The 25,910-nt window shown below is 46.9% G+C and overlaps 1 protein-coding gene across 1 annotated transcript in view; it reads left to right on the top strand.

Annotated features, from left to right (window-relative positions):
* Positions 1-25,128, top strand: part of LOC144751959 (uncharacterized) — a 309,766-nt gene extending 284,638 nt beyond the window's left edge. The window contains exon 9 of the mRNA XM_078639921.1: positions 24,617-25,128. Coding sequence (XP_078496047.1) covers positions 24,617-25,128 — 512 coding nt within the window. The remainder of the gene's footprint in view (positions 1-24,616) is intronic.
* Positions 25,129-25,910: the final 782 nt, after the last annotated feature.

Here is a 25,910-nt window from a genome sequence, read left to right as displayed (position 1 = left end):
TCAGTGGCAGACCCTTCTCTGTTCCCCATCGAGAGTGGACAGTGGATTACGAATGAGTCGCTGCTGGGTTGTAAGTCCGAAGAAAATTCTTGGACAATCTGACTCCACCTCAACTTATTGGAGTTATGTGCTATTTGTCTGGTACTGAAGGCCTTCCAACAGCCCATCAAAGGGACGCTGGTACGGATCCCCACAGACACCACCAGCATCTTGTGGTGCTGCAACAAGCAGGGTGCAGTGAACACCTGGGTTCGGTGCTGGGAATCTCTTCATCTCTGGAAAGGTTGTGACATCAGGGCATTCACTGGTTGTGAACTGCCTGATGGGATCATTGAACTCAAAGGAGGATGAGCTTAGCTTCTAGCACATGGCAAGTCATGAATGGCAGCTGCATTCCCAGGTGGCACAGGGCGCCTTCCAACAATGGGGTAAATGGTGGCTGGACGTTTTTTTGCCATGGCTGAGAATGTTCAGTATTAACGCTTTTGCTCGATGGAGTTCCCAGGACTTCTTCCTCTGGTGGATTCAATCCTGCGATATTCGAGCACAGGACTTCTATACGCCTATCTGTTCCTACCTCTCCTGGCCAGAGTTTGGAAGATCAGTAACCACTGGGCCCACATCAGCCTAGCTGGCTCCAAATTAGGCCATAAGAATGGTACCCAGAATTTCTGAGACTAAGCATCTGCCCCCCAAACAGGTTTCTGCTTTGGGAGGATCGTCTGTTGCAGCAGCCGGGTCAGTCTGCACCTAGGCCTGCACAATCTCAGACTCCAGCCGTAGAGTCTGAGCGGTGGCGCAGTCGACTGCATTCAGTCTCCTTCCTGAGGTTGTGGATGCTATCCTTGCTGAACAGCGCTCCTCTTCAAAGTCCATTTGTGCTAGGTGCTGTGCCCATTTTGTGGCCTGGTATGGTGTCTGCAACACCGTCCAGTTACAAACCAAACTTTAGATGCCTTATTGTTCGTTTTTTGACCAGCTATCCTTGTTTAAATCCACTTTTGTGATGAGATTTTCAAAAGGTTTAACATTTTCACCAATCCCTTTGTGATGCCACAGTGAGATTTCAACTTGGTCCTGACCATCCTCGCGCACTTCCATCGAGCCAGTGCACAGCTGCTGATTGCGTCTTCTGACTCAGTATCAGTGTTCCTTCTTGTGATTACTTCAGTTCGTCGCATGAGTGAGCTTAAGGCTCTGTGCAGCCCTCTTTCACCACCCATTCCCCTTCCCCCCCAGACAAACTGGTGTTTAGGACCAAGGCGACCTATGGCTAAGTCATGGCTCCTTTTCACTTTGGGAACTCCATTACCCTCCCAATGTTCTTTGCTCTCCCTCATCCCTGGAAAGAGGATCTTAAAGGGTCACTTTAGTGATAGATTCCTTACCTCAGAATAATCCCCAGGCGTCAGACTGGATCCGGAAAGTTATCAGCAGTACCCCTGCATGTCGATGGGTGTCGTCGTACGGCTCCGCGTGCGTAGTTTGCATCGTATTCGCCGAGATGACGTCACTGGAGCTACATAGACGCGTGCTGAAGTCAGTTATTTATTTTTCCGCGCCAGCAAGCGCAGATCCGGAAAGAGCGGTACCCCGTCATTTGTTGACTAAAGTATTTGTTTGATATAAATTGTAAAAACATACTCCTGGTGCATAGGGATGCCCGGTCCCAAGCTTTGCGAGGTCTGTCCGCGCACAATGTCGCTGACGGACCCGCACCGTGAGTGTCTCTTCTGCCTGGAGCGTGACCACGACAGTCGTGTTACCAGTGCTGGGCCATGGCACCAAAAACTTTGAGGGAGGGGTCCCGAAAGTGGCTGGAGGCCCGGAAGTTGGCCTCACATCGTTCCTGGTCCTGTGGGAAGTCGTGGGTCTCGGTCGCAGAGCAAGCACCATCATTCGAAGTCTTTGCACTCTAAGTCGGTAAGAGCCTGAACAGTTGCCGTTGGCCTACCCACCTTTCCCGGATCCATCGGCGACTTCGGCCGAATTGCAAGAGTTAGTCTGCAATGGCACGTATCTTCAGCCCGTGCAGCCCCATTGGATCGCCTTGGGGCCCCGCAGGCCCAACTGTTCTGCGTTCCTTGACATCGACGGCTCCGACGTAGACGCCCAGAGGCCTCCGGGGCTCCCTCTTCTTGCCGGGTGGACCCCGTATGGCCCCCACGGACATCGACGTCGCCAATGCAAGCGCTGCTAATGCCGAAACGGTGCCAGAGGTATGTCTCCCGATGCCAATGGGGGACTTTTACCCTTTTCTTCACCCACGTCCTCGTCCACTTTTGAGGGAGGGGAGGACTGAGAAGGGTTTGAAGACCGTCTCGCAGCACAGTGCAAGTCCGCCCCCCGACTGGGATGAGGAGGCGGAGGCCAGTGACCCGGATTACACTCCGGCGCCTGGTTCACCATCCCCTTCAGCTACTATGGAGGAGAGGGGTTGCTTTTCCACGGTGCTACATAGGGCGGGCGAGGCTCTTGGCCTCTAGCTCCCCACAGTGGCTGTCAGGACCAACCTACTGACTGAAGTGCTTCGGACAGCCTCTTCTACAGAACTGCTGTTGCTGTTTAATGATGCACTTACTGATGTGCTTCTGGGCACTTGGTCCTGGCCCGACACAGGGGTTCCTGTGGATAAGGGTGTGGGCAGGTGCCATCGCCCGGCTCTGGGGACTCTGCCTTCCTTACCCAGCACCCTACACCTGAGAGTTTAGTGGTTCAGGCCTCCACGTCCCGGAGTGAGTTTCCTTCTGCTCCACTAGACAAGTAATCAAAGAAATTGGAGCAGTTTGGCAAGAAGATTTATTAGTCCGCAAGTTCTTGACTGCGGTCTGTGAACACTGCCTGTCTCTTGGGCTGCTACTCCCATTCTGTATGGGATGCGGTTGAGCAGATGCTACCTCAGTGTGCGGAGGTGGCCCGGACAGTTCTCTCCCAGCTCTTATGGAGGGGAGAGATGCGGCCAAGTTCACTATACGCCTGGTTCTGGGCGACTGGCTATTCTGCAGATGTCAAGAATACTTTGATGGACATACCCTTCGATGGCACCCGCCTCTTTGGTGATGAGGCAGATTCCACATTGGAGCGTTTTAAGGACTCTCTGGCCACAGCCAAGTCCTTTGGCCTTTCGGCCGCACTTACTCCTTCCACTTCTAACTTTCGTTCCTTTAGAACCTCCGGAAGAGGTGTGCAAACATGTTTATTTCAGAACAAGCCTGCGCAGCAACAGTCCTAGTGCAGCTGCGTACGTGGGGCTCACAGAGGTGGGTCACAGGGCCAGCATGCGGGTCAGTCCACCAACATCCCCGCTGCCAGTGGAGAAGTGTGGCTCAATGGTTAGTGCGGCAGACCCTGATGCAGAGGTCTGGCCCGGGACCAGGGTTCAATTCCTGCCTCGGCGGGTCTTGGGCTCAATTTCCTCGGATCTGATAATTCTCGCCTCGGTGCCTATTCTAATCATGGGTCCCACTCTGCAACTCTGGGCAATAGCTTGCTTAATCTCCACAACGGCCCCAACAGCGCTGGGATGCCTGGCTTCACCTTGGGGGTGCACAGGAGTGGACGTTTCACAGGGAAAAGCCAGGAAGGGTTCCACAGCGGTATGCGTACAGCACAAGGACACCCCAGTTGGGGTAGGAGTGCGCTTTCCAAGTACAAATTTCATTTCATTTCAGTGCCTCCACACCTTCTTAGTCTGGTGTTTCAGGCCCACCAGAAGCCAGTGGGGGCAGGATTCGTCATCACCTCCCCCACTGCCGCACCATTACATCAGACAGGTGGGTTCTGGAGATTGTTCAAAGGGGCTACCCCCTCCCCTTTGAGTCCTCCCCCCCACCCCCACCCCCCCCCCCCACAGCCATGCCACCGCAGTTCCACTGCATGTTGGGGGATCATTTGGCACTTCTCCAGCAGGAAGTTGCGGCCCTCTTGGCCACGGGGGCCATCGAGCGTGTTCCGACACCAGAAGTAGGTCATTGTAGTTACTCCCACTACTTCTTGGTTCCAAAGAAGGACATGGGTATAAGTCCCATTTTAGACCTTCGGATCGTCAGTCGCCTCCTCCGGAAGGAGAAGTTCAAGATGCTCACTCTGGCTCAGGTCTTGTCTGCTCTTCACCCACAAGACTGGATGGTGGCACTGGACCTGCAGGACGCTTATTTTCATATTCCCGTCCTGCCGGCGTTACCTGCAATTCACGGTGGGCCATGAGAATTTACAGTTCACTGTGCTCCCCTTTGCCCTCAACAGCGCCCCTCGGGTGTTCACGAAAGTGATGGCGGTGGTCACAGCTCATCTGCGCAGATTAGGGGTTTGTCTTCCCCTATCTCGACGACTGGTTGTTCAAGGCTGGCTTGCCTCAGTCGTCTCCCACCTCCAGACTCGGACGACCTCCATTTTTCTGGGGTTTTCCATCAATGTGCCGAAGTCGCACCTGATTCCCTCCCAGAAGCTCCTCTTCATTGGAGTTGTTCTGGACACGACATAGTTTGGGGTTTATCCTCCTGAACAGCGAGTCCAGGACATCCGGGCTATGATTCCGATCTTTCAGCCCTTGTCCTGGGTTTCGGTCAGGAAGATCTTGAGGTTGCTGGGACTCCTGGCATCCTGCTGATCGACCATGCCAGGTAGCATATGCGGGCTCTGCAGTGGGACCTGAAGTTCCAGTGGGGGCAGCATCAGGGAAACCTGTCCGATTACGTCCTGATCTGAGGGCACTGCACAACAATTGCAGTGGCGGCTCACGAATCAGCATTGGGTCAGCGGCAGATCCCTCTCCCTTCCCCAACCGGAGCACACAGTGGTGACGGATGTGTCCCTTCTGGGATGGGGCGGCCACATGGGAGAGGTGGAGATCACAGGCCTCTGGTCTCCGGCGGAGTCCCTGCTCCATATCAACCTTATGGAGCTTTGGGTGATTCTTCTTGCACAGAAGGCATTCCTCCCCTCTGTCAAGGGGAAGGTTGTGCAGGTGTTCACGGACAATACCACCACCATGTGGTATTGTAACAGAGGGCGGGGTGGGGTCGTGGACCCTATGCCGGGAGGTTCTGCAGCTCTGAACATGGCTGGAACGTCACGGCATTTCCTTGACGGTTCAACACCTGGCAGGTTCTTTGAACGCCAGGGCGGACAAACTCAGCCGCCGGTGTCTGATGGATCACGAATGGCGTCTTCACTCGGAGGTGGCGCAAGCTCTATTTCAACAGTGGGGAGAGCCTTGGTTGGATCTATTCGCTACCAAAGAGAACGCGCAATGTCATCAGTTCTGCGCATTGGAATTTCCAAGGCGGCACTCGCTCTGCGACGCTTTTCGTCGCGAGTAGAGTTGCGGTCTGTTGTACGCCTTTCGCCTATACCACTTCTGCCCAAAGTGCTGAAGATCAGGCGCGACTGGGTACAAGTGATTCTTGTGGCTCCGGACTGGGCTTGAAGAGTTTGGTATCCTGAGCTACTCAGTATGAGCCTGCATCCCCCAATCCGACTGCCTCTGCAGGAGGATCTTCTGTCGCAGCAGCAGGGGACGGTTCTCCACCCGAACCTGCCCAGCCTCCACTTACATGTGTGGAGATTGAGCGGCGACAGTTGATTCCATTTGACTTTCCTCCCGAAGTCTGTGATGAGATTCTGGCAGCCAGGCGTCCTCCACTAAATCTGTATATGCCTGCAGGTGGAACAAATGTGTGGCATGGTGCACAGCCAAGACTGTGGATCCCCTTTCTGTCCCTCTTTCTGAGGTCCTCTTGTTCCTCCTTTCTCTGGCCCGGCAGGGCTCTGCTCTGGGCACTACCAAGGGCTACCTTTTGGCCATTTCAGCCTTTCTGAGGCTTCCAGATCAGCCTTCTCTTTCCAAGTCCCCTGTTGTAGAGAGATTCTTAAAAGGCACTACGCATATGTTCCCTCCTGTTCCTTTCATAATGCCTCAGTGGGACTTGAATCTTGTTTTGACTTCTCATGTGCACTCCCTTTGAGCCGCTTCACAATTGTCCCTGGCTTTGAAAACTGCCTTCCCGGTGGCTATCACCTCTGCCAGGAGAGTGAGTGAGCTTCAGGCTCTTTCTTGTAAGCCTCCTTTTCTGTCGGTTCATCCGGACAAGTTTGTGCTTCACACTCGTACTTCATTCTTGCCAAAGGTTGTCACTGCCTTCCACATGGGGCAGATTATCACCTTGCCCACTTTCTTTCCGCATCCTTCCAGAGAGGAAGAGAGGCTCCACCGCCTGGACCCAAAACGTGTGCTCTCCTTTTAAATGAATCATACACAAGCATTCCGGGTGGATGACCAGCACTTTGTTGGATTCGTAGGTGCCAAGAAAGGCCGGGCTGTTCACAAGAGGACTATCTCCCGCTGGGTCGTTTTGTGTATCAAGGCCTGTTCTATGGCTAAAAAGGAACCTCTGGTGGGGCTGCGTGCCCATTCTACCAGGGCAACAGCAGCCACTACGGCATTGGGACGAGGTGTCCCCCTGCAAGACATCTGTCAGGCTGCCACGTGGGCTTCACTGCACACTTTTACAAATCATTATTGCCTTGACAGTCTGGTCCGGAGGGACGGCTTCTTTTGCCGCTCTGTTCTCTGTGACTTTCTGGTGCAATCTTATTAGCTGAACCACCACAGGGGTTGATATAGGTGGGGTATCTATACTAAGGTAAGGAATCTATCACTAACGTGTCTCTTTCAGATGCACAAGTTATTACTTGTGTAATGATATATCTGTGAGAGACATTAGTTAGTGATAGATTCCTTACCTCCCCACCCATCCTCCCCATTCTGTGAACTGATTTCTAGGGTTAAGGTCATCGTTTCGGGCCCTAGTTTCTATGCAATGCACCAGTGGTCAGTATCTTACATGGCTCTGCCTTCCTGTTGCGGAAAGTTGTGTACAGAACTGATGTCAGCTCGCGTGGGCGCGTCTAAGTAGCTCCAGCGACGTCCTCTCTGCAAAAACGACGCACGCGAAGCCGTATGATTACGCCTATCGACGCGCAGGGGTACTGCTGACTAAAGCTTTCCGGATCCAGTCTGACGCCTGGGGATTTTTCTAAGGTAAGGAATCTCACTAACTAATGTCTCTTACAGATATATCGTTATACTAGTAGTAACTTGTGCATTAACTCCATAGGCTGGACCCCAGAAGAACCTTGACATTTTTACCTCAATTGCACCAAAGACCAAGTGGATCATCAGCTGTTTGAGGGATTATCTGGAGCAAAAAGAGACCAGGCAGTGTAGAAAAGTAGATAGTCCTCCACATCAAGATGTGCTATGCATTGTCTGAGACGCGGGCTGCGAAGGACCGAAGGCTCATTCCATCAGGGCAAAGGCTGATACCAATGCTTTGGTGCATGGTGTGCCTGTTCTCAACTTCAGCCAGGCCTAGATGTGGGTGTACATTCGCGAAGCACTACTGCCCTGATGGGCAGCTGTGACAGGAAGGACATTTCAGCTGTTTGGTTCTGCCGGACTTTTTGGTTTTAGCCCTTACCACAGACCCTTCACCTTAGGAGAAACTGCTTCAGTATCTATTCTAAAGAAGAGGAATCTGCGGTTATAAGTATACATCCGAACCTGTCTTAATCTCTGGTAATTTTCTAGGGGATACTCTATGTAACTGACGTTTCCTCACTTACTATTCTGTGGAATGGTTGGGGGTGTTGCTCGGCTTCAGATTCCTTAGTAAAAACAGAGGCATTTTAGCAAAATAGGAACCGTTTAGTTCAACAATTCGGCCAGGAGAACAGTTAGGGGCACGAGGTCTGAGGAATGGTTCAGTTTACATTGGGTGTGCGTCCGGTTTTCATACAATTTCTCATCAATCCATAGTCCTCCGGAATCTCATATTCGGTGAGGAATGTTGCTTGCTGCTTTAGAGTTCTACATTAATGGTCAAACGTTATTACTGGTGGGACTCGACCTTGCGTGGACAGTGTGGCCAGTGATGAATGTGCAGATGTCCAGCACGTGATACCTACGTGTGCAAGGTCCTGATTGACGGTGCTCCTAACTCATGTGCCATAGGACTTTGTTTTTTTATGATGCACACGTACTCACTGGGAAATTTGTGCAAGGGGGATAGTTCACCAGAAAGTCTTACCGAAGGCAAGAACTTGTTCAGTGAGCAACTCTGTCTCTAAGACAAATGCCATTGTATAGTTGAGATATAAACATTAAATTGCAGTGGCATGACTGGATGGGCACAATTAATCAAGCACACATTTACTAAAGTCCTAATTGTAGTAGAGACAAACTTACTGAATAGGCATGTACATCAACACTCAGCGCCCCACTGGAGGAGTCTATTAACACTATAGTGACCATGGATGGCCAGGGGCTTTGCTGCAGTTTTTTAGGATGGTCATAATTTAAGTTATCCATTGTCCATTGGGATTCAGGCTGTGCCACCTGTTTGTGTTTTCATGCACCTATAGTAATTAATGATGGAAAATGACAGCCTGGGCGAGATGTGGTACAGTTGACGTGAGCGCTCTGCTTTTCTTGTGAATCTACTAGGGCAGGTTGTGGAGGAATGGTTCTTGGCATCTGCTTCGTCTTGGGTCAAGGTGGCCACATGTCCGCCTGGACCTGTCGAGGACCTCTGGAAATACACTTTGTGCATTTTAAAAATATAGACTTGGCGAAGGAGTAGCAGCGACCTATAACATTCCCTTGAGCACAACACACTCCTTGCAAAGGCTTTCAGTGTCATCATGTTTGCGTATGGTTTGGAGACTGGCCCTGTTGTGTTTCAGACGCCCAGCTTCGGGTTCACTGTGGGCTATCTGACCCTGGACAACCGACAGGCATACCTCACCTGCACTTGGGCAATTGATGTTTGCACTTTTGCAAGGCTGATGGATGCCTTGTGAATAAGGAGAATGAACCATTAATTTTGAATTAACAATCCGGTTGTGTCAGCACCATTTGTCAATATGATCTAATCCTAAGCAGCCTCATGCTAGAGTCCCATTAGAAATGAGTGTTTAGAGTTTGAGGTGACTGTCTGAATATTGGTGAAAATAGTTGTATAATACCAAAGTTGGTGATAAAATTAAACAATGCTACATTCCTGAAGACTTTTGTAACTTTGGGCTGTCAGGCCATCCCGCATGGTAGCTTTATTCGGCTTTAAGTTTTAATGGCTTGCTTGACCTTCTGGGAGGATTGGGCCCTCTAACGAGTCTCGTTCATTAGTGAGTTTGAGGAGGTGAACGCCCTGCAGAAAAGCTGCCTGCTCACTTTCTGGGTGGGACAAGCCTCCATTGAGAGGCTTGATTGTAATATGTGCAGAATTCCGCTACTGTTCCCAAACCGCCCCCTATCGTGGTCCCAGAGGAGGTGCTGATTTCTCCAACATACTCTCACTTACCCCGCAGGAGTCTGTTTGGAGGTGCCAGCTTCGTCTCCCGCAAAGTATGAATGATTTTTAAGAGGGAGCAGCGAAAGCTCCACCTTGTTGGTATAATGCACTCATACCTGGCCTCTCGCCCTCGTGAATTCCCATGTAATGTGGAGCGATGGCAGTCGATTACTCTTCTTTCAAGTCAAGTATCTCATCTTCTACATTCTTCACTTCCAAGGAGCTTATGTTCTGCAGCTACCGCTATAAAGTGGCCTCTAAATAAGGGATTCAAAGGTATCTCATTCTCTCAAAGGGGGCACCCCAACACTCCTTCCTTCACAATGTTGAACGTTCTCATCAACCTGTTGTCCTGTTTAGTGAGCAGAGATGGGGGGAGTCTTCAGTTTCCCCATGGCTTCTTCATTCAGAGGTTAAACTAGATGATAGTTGTCGCATTGTCTGATAGAGTTCGGCCCGATGTCTCCATTGCGGGTAACTCCTGCAAGGGAATTACTCAACAGTATATAGTCGATCTGAGAGTGTGTACGGTGTACATTAGAGTAGAAAAGTAAAAGTTGTCGATGTTGGATGTCATTCCCTCTACGCACAATGTAAGCCTACTCGGCAAGTGCCCTTTTCTGTCTGACCCTGACACCCCAACCTTCTCCCCTACCCTCCCTGTCCTGATGAGGGTCCCATACCAAATTGGTCCCTGGTCGGTACAATATTGCCTTGTGCAATACCTATCTGTTTCTCGAAGTCAATAAAATAACCTTGGGCGGAGTTAGGAGCATACGCTATGACTATTGAGAGGACCGCCCTTGAGGGACCCCATCAAGATGAGGGCAAACGCTATCCTTGTCTGCGTCGAATACATGAAACGAGGGAAACCCTACTCACATGGATCCTGGGTAAGTATTTTATAAACAAACAGCGATGCCTGTGGGAAAAGACAAAGGATGTGGTACTGAAATGGGCAATCGCAATGTCTATCGGTTATACCCATGTCAGAAGGAGAAAAAAACATACCCAGTCAAATACTCAATAGTAGTTATTTATACAAGTATAAATACAAATTTACACATTTTTCAAAAGAACAGTGATTGTGTCCCCAGTAAACATGGAACCTAAAAACACAATGGTGACATATTGGTAACATATACAATTGGTTTCCAACATTTGTAAAGTCGACCATTAGAGCAAATAAATGATTATAACAGGCTCCTTATTAAATATTAGGCACTGAGAAAATGGTTCGCTTTGCTTTCGTCGACGGCGTTTCGACGCCTAGTGCAATGAGAGGTCTCTTCAGGACCTATTAATGTAGGGACATCTGAAAAGGAGGGTGTCAGGTCAGCCTGAAAGAACATGCACCTCAGGGAAGTGATAGTGTGATAAATGAAGGGCGTTTACTCACCTGGGACCCAGCCGGGCACCCATAGAGGGGAAGGGGGGCTGACACTGGTGGCTACACAATGTAGTGAAGAAAAATGTATTAATTCGGGCCACACCAATCAGAGTTGTGTAAATGGCCTCTGGAGAAGGACAAATTTGTTCTGCGCTCTGTGATGAGAGATTTAGAATTGTGGCACTGATGTACACGTTGATCCGTGCATCTGCCAGGTGAGGCCTCCGAATGAGAACTCGTGCGTCGGCTACCATCGTGCAGAACTGCCCGAGTCCGTCTGCACGTGTGTAATGCTTGTCTGCGTGGCATGGGGTACCTCATAGTGGAGATTGTCTCATATGTTGCTACCTTCCCTAATGCTCTGCAACTGAGGTGTATGCCCTGTGTCATTTTCCCCTGATCCTTCCTGAGAGGGTGAGTTTCCTGAACGCATATTATATCCGGTGTGGCATGCACACCAAACTGCACCACGTTTATTTATGGAATTCAGCCCTTGTACATTAAGTGAAATAATTTGAATCAAGGTGGGTCGCTAGTGAGGTGTGCCAGTGTGGGAGCACAGCAAAACAATGGTCGATGTGGTGGAGCTGGTGTACCACTCCCTCTTCCCCCCTACCCTTCAATTCATCCCCCAAAAAGAAATCTTAACTGATAAAGGAAAGAGAACAAGCAAAAGCAATATCAAGAGGTGACCAGAATGTGTCATTTGGTGAACACGGACGGGGACGTCCACTCCGTCCACCCACAGTAGGAGGCAGATTAGTCACGCCATGCTTATAACACCTGGGCCAGGCGGTCCCTCTCTGCAGCTCGACCAAGTCCCGCCAAGTAGAATATTCTACTCGGCTGGTCTGTCCGCCGCTGAGATTTTGTGGATCTCCCTCCCGCCCCCGTCAGCTGAATCTTTCTTGCTAGGAGCTGTCTCCTGTGCTTGACACCCCCTCTTCATTGACTGGGGCCACTTTGCTCCAGTGTCCATCCCAGAGTCACACTGCCATGTCCACCAAAGGGATTCTCTGGTCTGCAAGTCCACTCTCGCGAATTGCCTTGTCTCTCAAGGCAGCAGGCTGTGGAACTCCAGTGGACCCACAGGCAATGTCCCTGTGGGTCACAAACCATAGAGTTTAAGCCGGTCTTGATCACCGGATGGAATGTCCGATTCCAGGTCTGCTGGTGGATAATCCCAGGCGGCACCCTGTTTCCCAGGGCCTAATGGAGTCGCAGGCAAACCAAACCGCCAGCGTGTGCTTCTCTCTGATGTGCTTGCTACTTCAGATACTCCCACTACTACCAAAGGACTCTCGTTCCCTTGTAGTGAGAAGCACAGTGCTAAGCAGGCTGGACTACTGCAACTCCCTGTATTTGGGAGCACCACAGTACATCTTACAGGGGTTGCAGAGAGTCCAGTCGGCAGCAGCAAAGTTGGTGCTAAATACGCAACGCAGATCCTCCACTACCCTGGTTCTGAGAGACCTCCATTGGCTGCCTATCAAGGAAAGGCTCAACTTTAAAACGCTCTGTATGGTGCACAGAGCGGTACACGCATTGGGCCCAGTTCCATTGCAGGAAAAAATTCACCTGGTACCATCTCAAGAGGCAGCTTCGCTCCTCCAGTGCAAGTCTGATGACGATCCTTAGATTCAAGTGTTCTAGGATGGGGGTGGGTGGGGGTTGGGGACTTTTAGTGTGGCTGCTGCACATCTTTGGAACGAGCTACCTCAGAGTATCGGACAAATCAGTTCTCTGACCGAATTCAGAAAGAGTCTGAAAACTTGGCTCTTTCCCAAGTACTGGTCCATCTTCTTCCTGATGCTTCTGGCCCGCTTGCATGATGGCTATTTTTTTTCAGTCTAAGCGCCAGGATACCCATAGGGTGGCAGTTTTGCGCTCTATCAGAACCTATTACAATTACAACTGTGTCCACGAGGCTCAGAGGGAGGTATGCTCATTCGTGTTGGAGAACCACCTTCCATCCCCCTGGGTGCACAGGTTGTGGATTATAGTGCCGGGGGCTACTAGCAGAAGTGTAATTGGCGATGCCCAAAGTTGCTGCTGCTGCTTGTCGAACTTATATTGCTGTATGGCATTTGTTGCTTATTTCAAAAGAAAGACCAAATCGTCGCCAGTGACATCATTTCACTGGCGACGATTGGAAAACACGGAGCGTCAAAGCCTGGAGTCCTGCAATGTGCAGATCGTGGTACCATCTCGTCGTGCATCATCTCGTCGTGAGGGGTAATTCGGAGTGTAAATAGCGTTTCCTGAACACTCCTCGTCAAAACCCCATATCCGAGTCCCAGACGGTGAGAGACTTTCACTATTTTAAAAATGTTCCCATTATCAGCGTTCAGTGCATTCAGTGCGCATGCGCAAGGATGCATGACGTCATCGCGCTGATACGCGGCGGCCATTTTGAATTGGGAAGAAAGAACATCCCAGTATCGAATTGTAGCGGCCATTTTGGATTGGGAAAAGCTGACGCAACGTGGCGGCCATTTTAGATTTAAATAAAAAACGGGAATGAACACGACGATCAACGTTTATAGCAAAAGCTGGTTCGAAACTTGGCAAATTATTATTTTTTTGCTCAAGGATCACTAATTTAATAAAAACGTGGGAAATTGGTCCTTTTGGTGAAACTTAAGAAAAACTTTGGCAAAATTGTTCTTACTTCACTTGATATCTCATGAATATATGTCAACAACCATCATTCTCTACAAAAACTTAATATATTAATCAAATGAATCTCAAGCATTGGTTTTAAATAAGGTGGTTCTAAACATATACACTTCTCATGCCAAATTCAAACCGCTGATCAAATATTCTTACGAATTGTTGTGTACATCATTCAAACACAGATATGGAGAGTTTAACTGCGCCTGCAGCTTTTCTGTCTTCTCCTGGAGAACCAATTTTAGAATGGAAACGTTGGAAAGAAGGATTCTTTGCTTATTTGGAAGCTATTGGAGGTGATGACTATACAGACAAACGTAAGCTTGCCATCTTGAAACATTGTCTAGGTGCAGAAGGAAGAGACATTTTGAAGCACCTTCCTCCAATTGGTAATCAAACCGATGATGAGCTGGATGTGTTTCTAGAAGCTATTCAACAATTAGACAAACGATACATAAAAAAAATTAATGAAGTCGTTTTACGTCACAAATTTCTTAGTAGGGGCCAACTCGTCATCGAGTCTATTGATTCATTCATGAACGACTTGATAATTCTTGCATCAAAATGTAACTATTCTACATTTCACGATCAAATGCTTCGAGATCAAATGGTGCATAAAGTGGCTGATGTCAAACTTCAAGCTAAGTTATTAGATGCGGAGGATTTAACCCTCGACAAAGCTTTGGATATAGCTCATAAATTTGAAGACATGAAGTTGGGTTTGAAAGAATTAGCTGAACAAAAAGTGTCTGAAGTTAATGCAATAAAAAAAGCAATGCTGATGAGTCTAATGCTAGTAAAGCAAAATATAAAAGTCAGTACTCTCAGTCAAAAGATTATATATGTTTCAAATGTGGAATTCCAGGTCATTTATCAAATGACAAAGTGTCCTGCTATAGGGCAAGTATGTAGATACTGTAGATTGAAAGGACATTACACTAAGATGTGCAGAAACCAGAACAAATTTAAGAACACGAATTCTGATCGGAGAAGTGGAAACGATGGAAATATAAGAGAAGTCAATTCTGATGATGATGAATACCTTTTGACTGTGTATGAAATTAATACTGATCCTAAAGATGCACCCTACTGTACCGTGAAAATTGGTGGCATTGATGTAAAGATAATGACTGACTCTGGAGCTAGGCATACTCTCATTGGGGAAGAGTGGTTAAAAGAGTTCTCTAACATTTCTTTATCACCTCCCGACATTAGATTACTTGGTTATGCAAAAAAAAACATTGATATTTTAGGATTTTTTGTTACTACTTTGAATTTTAAAGGCAAAACTATTACTTCTAAAGTCTATGTAGCGAAGGATGGTTCATGTCTTTTAGGTTGGCCTCAACAAAGAGAATTAATGATTAAATTGGATCCTAATCACCCAGACCAAGTGTTAGGGTATTCTGATCTAATTTTACATATAGAGAGTGACCCAGCTGCAGAATGGGAAAAAAGGTTTCCTTGTGTATTTTCATCATCTAAACTAGGTTTACTAAAAAATGTTGTGCATAAAATCAGTCTCAAACAAAATGTAATTCCCAAAGTTCATAAAGTGAGGAATGTCCCTTTACATCTTAGAGAAGCCGTTAAAGCTGAACTTCAAAGGCTATGTGACTTAGATATCATAGAGGAGATAGAATCGTCAGAATGGTTATCTCCAGTGGTTGTCGCTCACAAGCCCAACGGCAAAGTTAGGTTATGTGTCGATTTAAGGGATCTGAACAACTGTGTGTGGGTTGATAGACATCCATTACCCAACATCAATGAGATGTTTACTAAATTAAAAGGTGCATCCATTTTTTCGACCCTTGACTTATCTAATGCCTACCATCAGATTGCGTTGCATCAAGAGAGTAAACATCTCACTTCCTTTATTACGTCTGAAGGTGCTTTTAGGTATAAAAGAATGCCCTTCGGCTTAATATCTGCATCATCTGTTTTCCAAAGAGTCATGCACAATTTATTCAAAAATGTTAAAAACGTGCTATATTTTCAAGATGATATCTTAATTTTTGCTGCTGATTCATCTGAGCATACAGATATTTTACACAAGGTTCTTTGTATTTTACAAGACAATGGTTTAACACTCACCAAGGAGAAATGTAAATTTGGAGTTTCATCAGTTGATTATTTGGGCCATTCGATTGACAAAAATGGGATTTCTCCAAAGCAAAATTTGATTAGAGCCATTGAATCTGCTCCTGATCCTGAGAACAAGGATCAGCTTAGATCCTTTTTAGGACTCGCAGAATATTATGCGAAATGTATACCTTTGTTTTCTGACAAGACTGTACATATGAGAAATCTCATGAAAAAAAACTCATCATTTTTGTGGGATGATAACTGTATAAAAGAATTTGGTGAACTGAAATTTTTTTATTTCTGCTGCTCCTGCGTTAGCTACATTTAACACTGAATTTAATTCTATAATTAAGATGCTAGTAATGTAGGCATAGGGGCGGTGTTGATGCAAGATCAAAAAGGTCATTTGGTTAACATTGGTTTTGCATCCAGACCATTAAGGGGAGCAGAATTTAAATACTCCACGTTGGAAAAGGAAACACTCGCATGCTGGTGGGGAATTGAATATTTCCGAAAATATGTTTATGGTACCATTTTTAAGGTAAGATCAGACCATCGCCCCCTGGTTGATTTATTCACGACAAAGGGGTGTGGTAAAGCTACTTCTAGGATTGCACGATGGCAGTATAAATTGCAAGATTTTCATTTTAAAATTGAGTATCTTCCAGGGATAAGAAATATTTTAGCTGACTGCTTATCAAGATTGCCAGTCCCTGATGACAATGTGGTTGAAGAGGATAATGATTTGGATAATGTGATTTCAATTTGTGAGGTGTCTAAAGGTTGTATTCAGGAAAAAGAGTGGAAACTGTCTTGTGATAATGATGTAATTTTGAAGAAAGTTACTGAATATGTAAAATCATCTTGGCCTAGGAAGGCTGATTTGACTGAAGATATTCTTCCTTTCTTTCGGGTTGCTCATGAGTTATCTCTGAAGAATGAACTTTTAGTTAGGGGGTTGCAATTAATTGTGCCATGTAATTTGCAACAAGTCATTTTAGAAATGGCTCATGAAGGGCATCCAGGAATGTCATGTATGAAAAGGAAAATCAGGAGCGAATTTTGGTGGCCAGCCATGGATAAAGCAATAGAACGTAAAGTTAGAGATTGCATGGAATGTTGCCTGAGTGATAAATCTCAGAAAACTATTACTCATGAGCATCCACCAGTGTCAAGACCTTATCGTGCATGGCAATACATTTCATTGGATATTGCAGGTCCTTTGTGTTTAAACAAGAATTCGGTCTATGCCATCATTCTTGTTGATCAAATGTCTCAGAGGCCTGAAGTAAAAATTGTACCTAACGTGACTTCTAAGGTTGTTATACAATTTTTAAACGAAATTTTTGAGAGAAGGGTTTCCTGAATCTATCACTAGTGACAATGGGGTACAATTTGTTTCTTTGGAAATGAAAGAGTTTTTTCAACGTCATGGAATTATTCACAAACCTTCTGTTTATTACCCACAAAGTAATGGTATTGTTGAAAGGTGGATTAGAGTTTTTAAAGAAGGTTTACAATTGGCAATGTCTCATGGGAAGGATTGTAAACAAACTTTGAGTGAAATATTGTGGTGCTACAGAAATACTCCTAGAAGTATGCATGATCTAACTCCTTTTGAAAAAATGAGAGGTAGGAAATGTATTACCAACATGTATCAATCTTGGATGAATGACCTGTTTCTTGAGGAGAAGGATAAGAGGGATAGAGTTGTTGGAGATGTGAAAAACTCTCTTATCAATGTCAATGACTGGGTTAGAGTAAAAAAAGGTAGATTTGTTAAATCTGGTGAATCTAAATTTTCTAATCCTTTTGAAAGTTCTTCGTGTTGGGCGTCAGGTTGTGGAATTATCTGATGGTAATGTGTGGAATATGTCCAAAATTGTCAAAATTCCCCAATGGTTGTGGCCTGATGTAGAATATGTCCAAAATTGTCAAAATTCCCCAATGGTTGTGGCCTGATGTAAAGTCTGATTCTGTGTCTCACGTTCTCCAAATCTGTAAATAGTAGTAGGAATTGGAGAAAGTTCACCAGTACATGTGATGGTTCTTCTTCCGATCAATCTGTGCAAAGACATCGTCAACGTCCTGCATGGCACAAGGATTATTATGTGAATTATTGATCACTGACTGTTCATTACGAATGTTGTGTATTTTCTTTTCTTATACCTTTCATGTTCACTGTCACTTTATGTTTGATTATTCTGTTCATTTACTTTAGTTGACATTGTTAATTTGCTACGAAGGGGGATGTGTGGTATCTTGGTGATGTCGTAGCTGGAATCTGGAACACTGGATGTGCCAGATTCCAGTAGAGACAGTTAGACCCAGGCTTTCTATTTACAGGCATACTGAAGCTTTCCCCTAATAAAGCTATCTAATTAAACACATATATTGGCGGACCTTACATCATTTCACAAAGCCCGCCTGACATAGTCTCTAAGCTTTCTCATGGTGAGTTGGAATGCTGAGCGCCACTGGTACTGAAAGACCAGGCAAGAGATTCTGGAAGGACACTTCACCAACTTTCCTTGAGTGCTGTAGAGCCTTCACTCCCTATGAGCAGTAGAGAAACTTCACAAGCATGTCCCTAGGGCTCTGTTGCTGTGATGGGCTCTGTTGCTGTGATGGTCTCTGGGGGCCTGCTGAATACACCTGTTCCACCATTATTTTGAGGTCGGCGTCCCCCAGCAAGGAGGAGAGCATCCCAACCACAAAGCTCTCCAGGTTGGTGTCCACGATTTCCTCACTCAGGCCTGTGAGGTTGTGGCTTTTGCGTCTTGAGCCGAAGTCTTTAAGTTTGTCCGAAGTCATCCTGAATTGGGACTCCATAGCGAGCGGATTGCCTACATGGCGGTGTGAGCCGCCGCCGTTACTTCCAGGCGTGCTTCAGTGTCCACAGTGTTGCTTCACTGAGTCCACGTCTTCTCTGAGGACCGTGATTTGATTGCCCAAGTCCGGAGTCCAGTCGACTTTTTGTTAAATCCTGCTTAAGTTCATCCCGGAGATCAGTCTTGAACACCCGGTGGCTATCCAGGAGATCTGCCTTTGCTAAAGCCATAGTGGGCCCAGAGGTGCTCGCCCATGAGTGTACGGGCACGCACGGTCTAAGCGAGGAGCGTGCCTCTTGCCTGTTGTGGTGACATTGCTGTGTAGTTGCTGATCTTGGATCCCAAAAACTTGGATTGTAATCCAATCTTTGGTAGATTAAGGATTGTGAGATCTCCCCAAATCTAATAGCATATTTGCATACAAACTGCAGTTTGCCTGCTGGTTTCTCGTCCAGTAGTAACCAGGCCCCATATTGTATTCTGTAGGGAATGTCCTGTTTGAGGTGCTCCATCTCTAGTAAAAAATATTCTTTAAAGAGCTCTGCTAATCCATGATAGGCTTTTAATTTTCGTACTGCACCAGATTCCACTGCGTACCAGCCCTTGGACTCCACCCACCCTTGGACTCGACCTGCCCTGTACAGCTTCTATCAGCTCCAATATGGGGCAGCATTTACACCTTGGTGGTGGTCGCTCCCTGAATTTAGCCAACGTACACCCCTAAGGGATCTTTTCTGATGATAAAAAAGTTAGATTACCATACAACATTTTCCAGTATTTTTTTTAATTTGGTCCATAAATGTTTATAGATGATGTATGAAAGAGCAGTTCATTAAAATATGCGTGATTACCTACATGTGTCATGCGTTGGACGTGTGTGCTGTAGCTGTGGATTTCCTTGCTCTGCCTAAGGACCGGTCTACTGATTATATTGATATTCTGCACAGGAACTGATTAAATTCGCTGACCTTCATGGTGGGCATGAAACTTGAATGTACTAGTCTATTCATCACCCGGATGAGTTCAGCCGGACCGTTGGCTGCGTTGTCTGGTGTGATGAAGGTTTTCAAGTACAGCCTGATTTGAGCTTTGAATGGATAACTGCGCTGCAACTCAAACCTTATGAAGTCTTTGCTTCCGATGACTTCAAACTAGTGGCGACAACAGCACCTTTTATTTTTGTAGTAATTCCAGTCTGCAGGATTAGTGAGCTATTGGCTGATCAATCGTGTGTATGACTTGGCTAAGTCATAATTGTTTTTTTAGCCCTAAAGCTTTCTTGGAACACTTTATAAAGGTAGATTTTTTTTCCCTCTGTCCCATCTGTGATGTGGTGGGTTCAATCATTCATTTTATTAATATAGCACAGCACCTCACCCATTAGGGTCTCGGGCGTTTGTGGCTGCTGCTGGCCACCTCTCATTCTAATAACCAGGTTTTGAGGTTTCTTCTAAATTGTTAGAATAATGGGGCGGTCTTTAGATGTAAAGGAAGGGAGTTCCATGTCTTGGCTGTCAGGTGAGAGAAGGATCGATGGTAGGTGTCTGCGAGGGTTCGGGAGGCGGTCCGGAGGTGTCTGGTAGGTTGGTGGGAGGTCAGTAGTTTGAGGTATGCTGGTCAATCGCTGTGTAGGGCTTGTAAGTGTGGGTCAGCATCTTTAACTGGCATCTCTTCTGTATCTGGAGCCAGTGTAGTTTCTTGAAGGGGGGACTGATGTGGGTCCTTCTGAGTAGGTCGAGGATGTCTTGCTGCTGCGTTCTCTATTGTCTTTAGTCTCTTCAGGAGGTGTGCCGTGGTTCCTACGTTGAGTGTTTCTATAGTCCAGCCTGTTGCTGATGAGGGCCTGCGTGACCGTCTGTCTGGTGTTGACTGGGAGCCACCTGAAGATGTCGCGGAGGATGTGAGAAAGGCTGATGAGACTGCTCTGACTTGTTTTTTCATCGAGCTTGCTGTCCAAGAGGATGCCGAGGTTGCTGTTGCGACTGGTAGTGGGCTGAGACTGACGGCCACGATGAGTCATTCCAGATCGAGGTGTTCTTCCCAAAGATGACTTCCATCTTGTCAGTGTTGATTTGCAGACATTTGGCTCTCATCCATTTGGTGATGTCCTGCTGCAAGAGGGGAAGTTGGCTCTTGCGGTGAAAGGGTCTTTACTCCGCTTGTGTCGTCTGCATATGAGATGATGCTGAGTCCGTGTGATCTGACGGAGTGAGCCAGGTGGAGTCATGTTGCTGTTAAAGAGGGTGGGGCTGAGTGATGACACTTAGGCAACTCTACACATGATCTTCTTGGGTTCTGACGTGAATGGTGGAAAACCGGTCCCCTGGGTTCTTCCGGAGAGAAACGAGGCGATCCATTTGGGGGTGATTCCCTGGATCCCAATGTGGTGGAGTCTGTGGGTCGGTGTGCAGTGGGAGACTGTCTAATGCGGCTCATGGGTCCAGGAGGATTAGGGCTGCCGTTTCGCCGCAGTCCAGGAGGGTTTTGATGTAGTCAGTGGCTGCTGTCAGGGCCGTCTCTGGGCTGTGGTCAGCTTGAAATCCGGATTGGGAGGGGTCCAGGTGGTGGTGATGCTCTGGGTGGTGGGTGTGTTGCTTGTTGTTCACCTTTTTGAGGATCTTTGCTGGAAATGGGAGCAGAGAGATGAATCGATTGTTCTTCAGCTCGAGATCGGCGGAGGGTTTCTTCAGGAGGGGCCTCACTTCTGAGTGTTTCCGGCCTTCAGGGAAGGAGGCCGGTGTGTTGTAGGTGCCCAGGACCTTTGAGTTCGTCTCAGTGTCTAGCTTCCAAGGTTGAAGATGTAGTGGGGACACGGGTGTGTGGGTCCCCTTGAGTGTACGGAGTTCATGCTGGAGATGGTGTCTTGCATTGTGAGGAGGTCCCATTCGGTACAGAGGTGTTCCTGGTTTGTGTTCGTGGTTGTGGGCTGGTTTCTCTTGTCGGCAATGGTTTGAGGGTTGGAAGTTTTTGTAGGACAAGATTTTGTCATGGAAGGAAGTCCGCAAGCGTGTTAAGGTGTTATGATATTCTTGGTGGCACTGGGGTTGGAGAATTCCTCCACAATGGTAAAGAGTTCCTTGCTGCGGTTGTAGCTTGCTTCAATGCGGTGTGCTAAGGTGTTTCTTTTAGGAGCCTGTGGTAGTGTTTCAGGGCTGACTTGAAGTTTCTCTATCTCACGGATTCTTACACACCAGTATAAATCCGACTGCTGTGCACTAGTCCAAGGCGGCGTTCCGTCCCCCTTGGATACTATTACTTTAGTGTTGCTCAGTGGCCTCGATTGAGCTGCTAGTAGTGTCCAGTGTCTGTTGTAGTGTCTTCAGCCTTCGCTGGAGCTATTCTGTCGGGGGGCAGTCTGTGCCCCCGCTGCTCCCCTGTGCAATTCTGTATTTTTTTTTTAATGACTCATTGGTACATAGGTTGGTTCGCAAAATACTTTTCCAATCGCAAAAAGTGGGGACACAAATTACCGCCACTTTTTGGAAGTGGAATACTAGTACAACAGGCCACGAGTGTCCACCTGGGGTCTCCGTAGTTTGGCATCACTTTAACTGGTCTGGGACTAACCTTCTATCAGCCTAAGGTCCGTTCAAGCGTAGCGCCCACATCCTGGCAAAGCGCTGCCCGTAGGTGGGCGTCTTCTCTCAACTTTCAGATCCATTGAACCATCCTGGATGAAGTTCAGCTCGTGCCCAGCGCAGAAAAGATGTAGAATTCGGTTCCAGTCGAACCCTGACATGTTTTTAAAGGCCTCTCCAGATGAGACCTGCATTTGTTCATCAAAGCTTCTGAGCAGCGATGGTTGAGCACAGAACATTTGCAGTTGGTAATAAAGGGCTTTCTTCTCTTACTTTATATGTTTGTGTTGCAGCTTTGCCTTCAGACTTGCCTTCACTTTCAAGTTAGCTGTATTCACGCTTTGTAGCTCGGGCTCAGCAAGCATCTCTGTACAAAAACAAGAAAGACCCGCAGACAGTATTGTAAGGGGTCTTGTGCAGTTGTCTGGGACTCAACAGGTATTTAATCGCAGTGTCCACTCGAAAGAACTCTTGCTTTGAGGGCAGAGGGATCTAAACATGAATTTTCATGAACAAAGACGCCATTAATCCTTCTTTCTACTCTGAATTCAACTTAAATATGTACTTTATTTTCTGTTCTAGACAGAAGTCCTTTCCTCAGACATTACAGCTGAGAATGTTACCCTGATGGAGGTAATATCCACAACCGAAGGGAAGGGTGTTTGTCCGTACAAGGAAATAACTTTAAATATTTAAATGTAATTCAAACTGAGTGGAAGAATGGATTTTGTTTTCCCTGAAAATATTTTGTTTCACTGTTCATGGAAATAGGCTATAACACCAGACCGTTTTTAAAGCTGCGGTTATTTAAAGATGGCCCTCGAGCTTCAGAAGAATCCAGAACACCCTTTATCTCTTTTTAGCGCCTTTTGCTTAAATGTTAATGTTTCTCCCAATGGAAAACCTGCCTAACAAATACCTATTGTGTTGTACAGTTCTGATTGGCTGTTTAATGCAAAGAGAAGCTTCCACTGATGCTACAGCGTCAACAGGGGGAAAACCTGAAGGTTGAGGCATATTTGGAAACCCAACAAATACTGCAATAAAGCGATGCACCTTGTATTACGAACGATGTGCACGTGTTGTCTAATTTTCTACGGAATGCGACCTTCTGTAGGTTTTGCAAACATTTAAGACAATCATTGATTGGTGGCAATTAACATTTTAAACCGGCTCATCGCTCTATTCAACTTTCTTTTACCGTATAAATCCGCAGGTCGCGTTTCATGGACATGAGTTTGCAAGTATCCTGCGACATTGTCTACGTGCAGCTGGAGCCATCGGTGCAGTGTCTGAGAATGGTCCACAATGTTGGCTCCTGAGCCCATCAAATAGAAAACGATCCTCTAAATATCCCTGTTGGCCAGAAACGCGTGAAACCATACGTATCGGCAGCACCCTTCAGGGCACTTGCTCTCGAGTGGTCAATGGAAAACCTATAATGTGCCCAAGAACTGTGCTCCCAAACATTGTATTCAGAATGGTATTCCATTGGCTGCCTCTGCAGTCCTCTGAATGGATTTTCATTTGGAATGTTAGTTGTTCAAATTTGATCATTTGCGAGTTCCAGACCGCAGTCTCGTTGTTTGTGTCTTAGACTTAGGTGTGAGTACACCCTGGGGAACGTGAGCCCACAGTAAGCTCTAACTAGTCCAAATCCAAGCCTGCATTCGTTTATTCATTCATTTTTGAAGCTTATAAAGCGTGCGGCTACCCCCCCCCCAACGGGGGTGTCCCGGCGCTACTCCCGTGATGTCGGCAACATCTTTGCTTGCTGGTGGACTCCGATATGTGTTTGCTGAAGAATGTTTTTGAAGCTGCGAGTGAGTGGGAAACCCTTGGTGCTCACCTGCCCTGTGGTCAGTATGGGTCAAAGCTTTCAGGCCCTGTACCATGAAGGCCTCTACACTTTTGGCTCAATGAACATGGCACTCGCCAAGGGGCTTGTCTGCTATTTTGATGCCCTTCTGTTGGTTTCACTGTACCAGATGAAGGGTTTGTACGGGGTCCTATATACATACAATACAATGTCCAGAGGTGGATGCGAGGGGCTGCAAGGTGGTGGACGGTTGGGTTGATTTAGACGCCCTAATAGAGACCTCCCACTCCATCACATCTAGTCCACACCTCCCCTGATCTGTGAAAGAACATCAGACTGTGAAGCTGTCAAACTGCATTATTCATGAGACCAGAAGTCTGTCATTGCTCCTTCCCCTCCAATCTCCCAAAAAGAAAGCCTACATCAGAGTGAGAAGTCTTGTCTGAGGGTGTTATAAGGAAGTTCTACAGTAAACGCCCACGATAGTCGTAACTCTGTGCCCCAGCATGTACAAACCACCTTAGTCTTTGTTGCACACAAGTGAATGTTTGTTGCCATGCTGTGAGTTACCTTGTGATCTATGGCCATAAACTTGGCCTTCTTATGTCTACAAATAATACTCTATGAACAGTCTTCTTTTTTTTTTTTTTTCCTTCTTTTGAATGTTTATGAATTTGTTCCTAGCAGTGTTCTAGAGATGTAAAGACAAAAGTGACCATTGAGAGACAGTGTGTTTACCCAGGAGCTCCTGTGGCAGTTGTTGCTAGTTCAAAAGTTTAGCCACAGGGCTGATAATGGTTTCGAGGCCTAAGAGAAAGATGCTAGTAGTTGCTTGTCAGACACCTCGGTAGCAAGATGCCTTACGCTGTCTTTTTCCTGTTCTGCAGCGGAACGCGACATCCAGTGCGAACAATATGTTGTGAAAGTGAAGACGCTGGAAGCGGAGTGTGAGAAGTACAAGCGGAAGCTGCATCTCCTGGTGACCCGCTGTGAATGCCAGGATCTGGAGCTCAGTCTACCATCCCCAGGTCTGGAAGGTAAGCGGCCAACGGAAAACGCGTTCACCGGAGCGGAGTGTTTGCTCCACGCCCCTGGAGAGGGCATAAAAAATTCACTAAGGACCCCAAGCCAGGAGGTTGAACAGCCGCTAGAGAGCATGAAGAAGGTAGTGGAACATTCTCTCCTGGTCCTCAAAAAGGAAATGGAGAAGTCACCGGGGGCATGTTTCCAGGAGGCGGCCCTGCCTGTGGAATCCTCAAGCAAGGTGGACGACTGTTCTCTGAAGACCCCTAGCAAGGATATGGAGAAGTCACCAGTAACTCCCTGCAAAGGAGGAGAGACTTTATCGCCAGGTGATCTGAAGAGATCGCAGCCAGAGGGTAAGAGCAATATAATCTGACCATTGTTTCTGCTATTAGTTGTGTTCAGTAGCCAGAGAAACTTCAGACTCTTTAAAAAAAAAAAATATATATATATATATATATACTAACTTCTGTAGTCTTGTTTGCATGGTTGTGATTTTTTTTTTCTTCTTCTTGACAATCTGAAGGACTCTATCCGCATGTGCCCTGTGCTGCTCATTCACGTCTTCCCCTTATGGTAGTCTTGGTTGACCTTTCAATTGCTTGCGGTAGAATCTCCGTCCGCTTCCTCCCCTTATGCCACTTTCACAACCATGCCCACCCCCCCCTCATGCCCCCCCTGCCCCCACACACACACACACACACACACACACACCGGCTCCCTTGCTGAGCCATGTTTGCATCTTGGAATTGCCTGCCATAAGCCACCCATTCTTTTGGTGTTCAGAAGGTGGACCTAATTTGCTTTACCAATTTTTGCACAAAGCGAAAGTTATTTGCAAGTCATATGGTCATGGTGGTGCCCTTTGACTTTCTTCTGTAGTGAAACACCTAGAAAATATCCTTGGTGACCTAATCTTTGTTCCCCCATCCCTCCTGAAACTGGGATCAAACACCTGTAATGGAGCTCATCTGGAAGCTTGTGGGACTGACTGTGTCCCCAACCCAGTCTTAAGTACTGCTTGGATTTGATTCTTTATCCCTTTACCCACTTGCAAGCTTGGTTCAATCTTCTCTCCCGGCTTTGGAGAGCCTGAGTGTGAGCCTGAGTGTGTACAGTGTCAGAGCATTCGTTATTTTTCACCGCAACCTGCCCTTT

Source organism: Lissotriton helveticus, chromosome 4_2 (assembly GCF_964261635.1).
Source record: "Lissotriton helveticus chromosome 4_2, aLisHel1.1, whole genome shotgun sequence".
NCBI lineage: Eukaryota > Metazoa > Chordata > Amphibia > Caudata > Salamandridae > Lissotriton > Lissotriton helveticus.
Note: the sequence above shows the minus strand (reverse complement) of the source record. Positions and strands in the feature narration are given on the sequence as shown.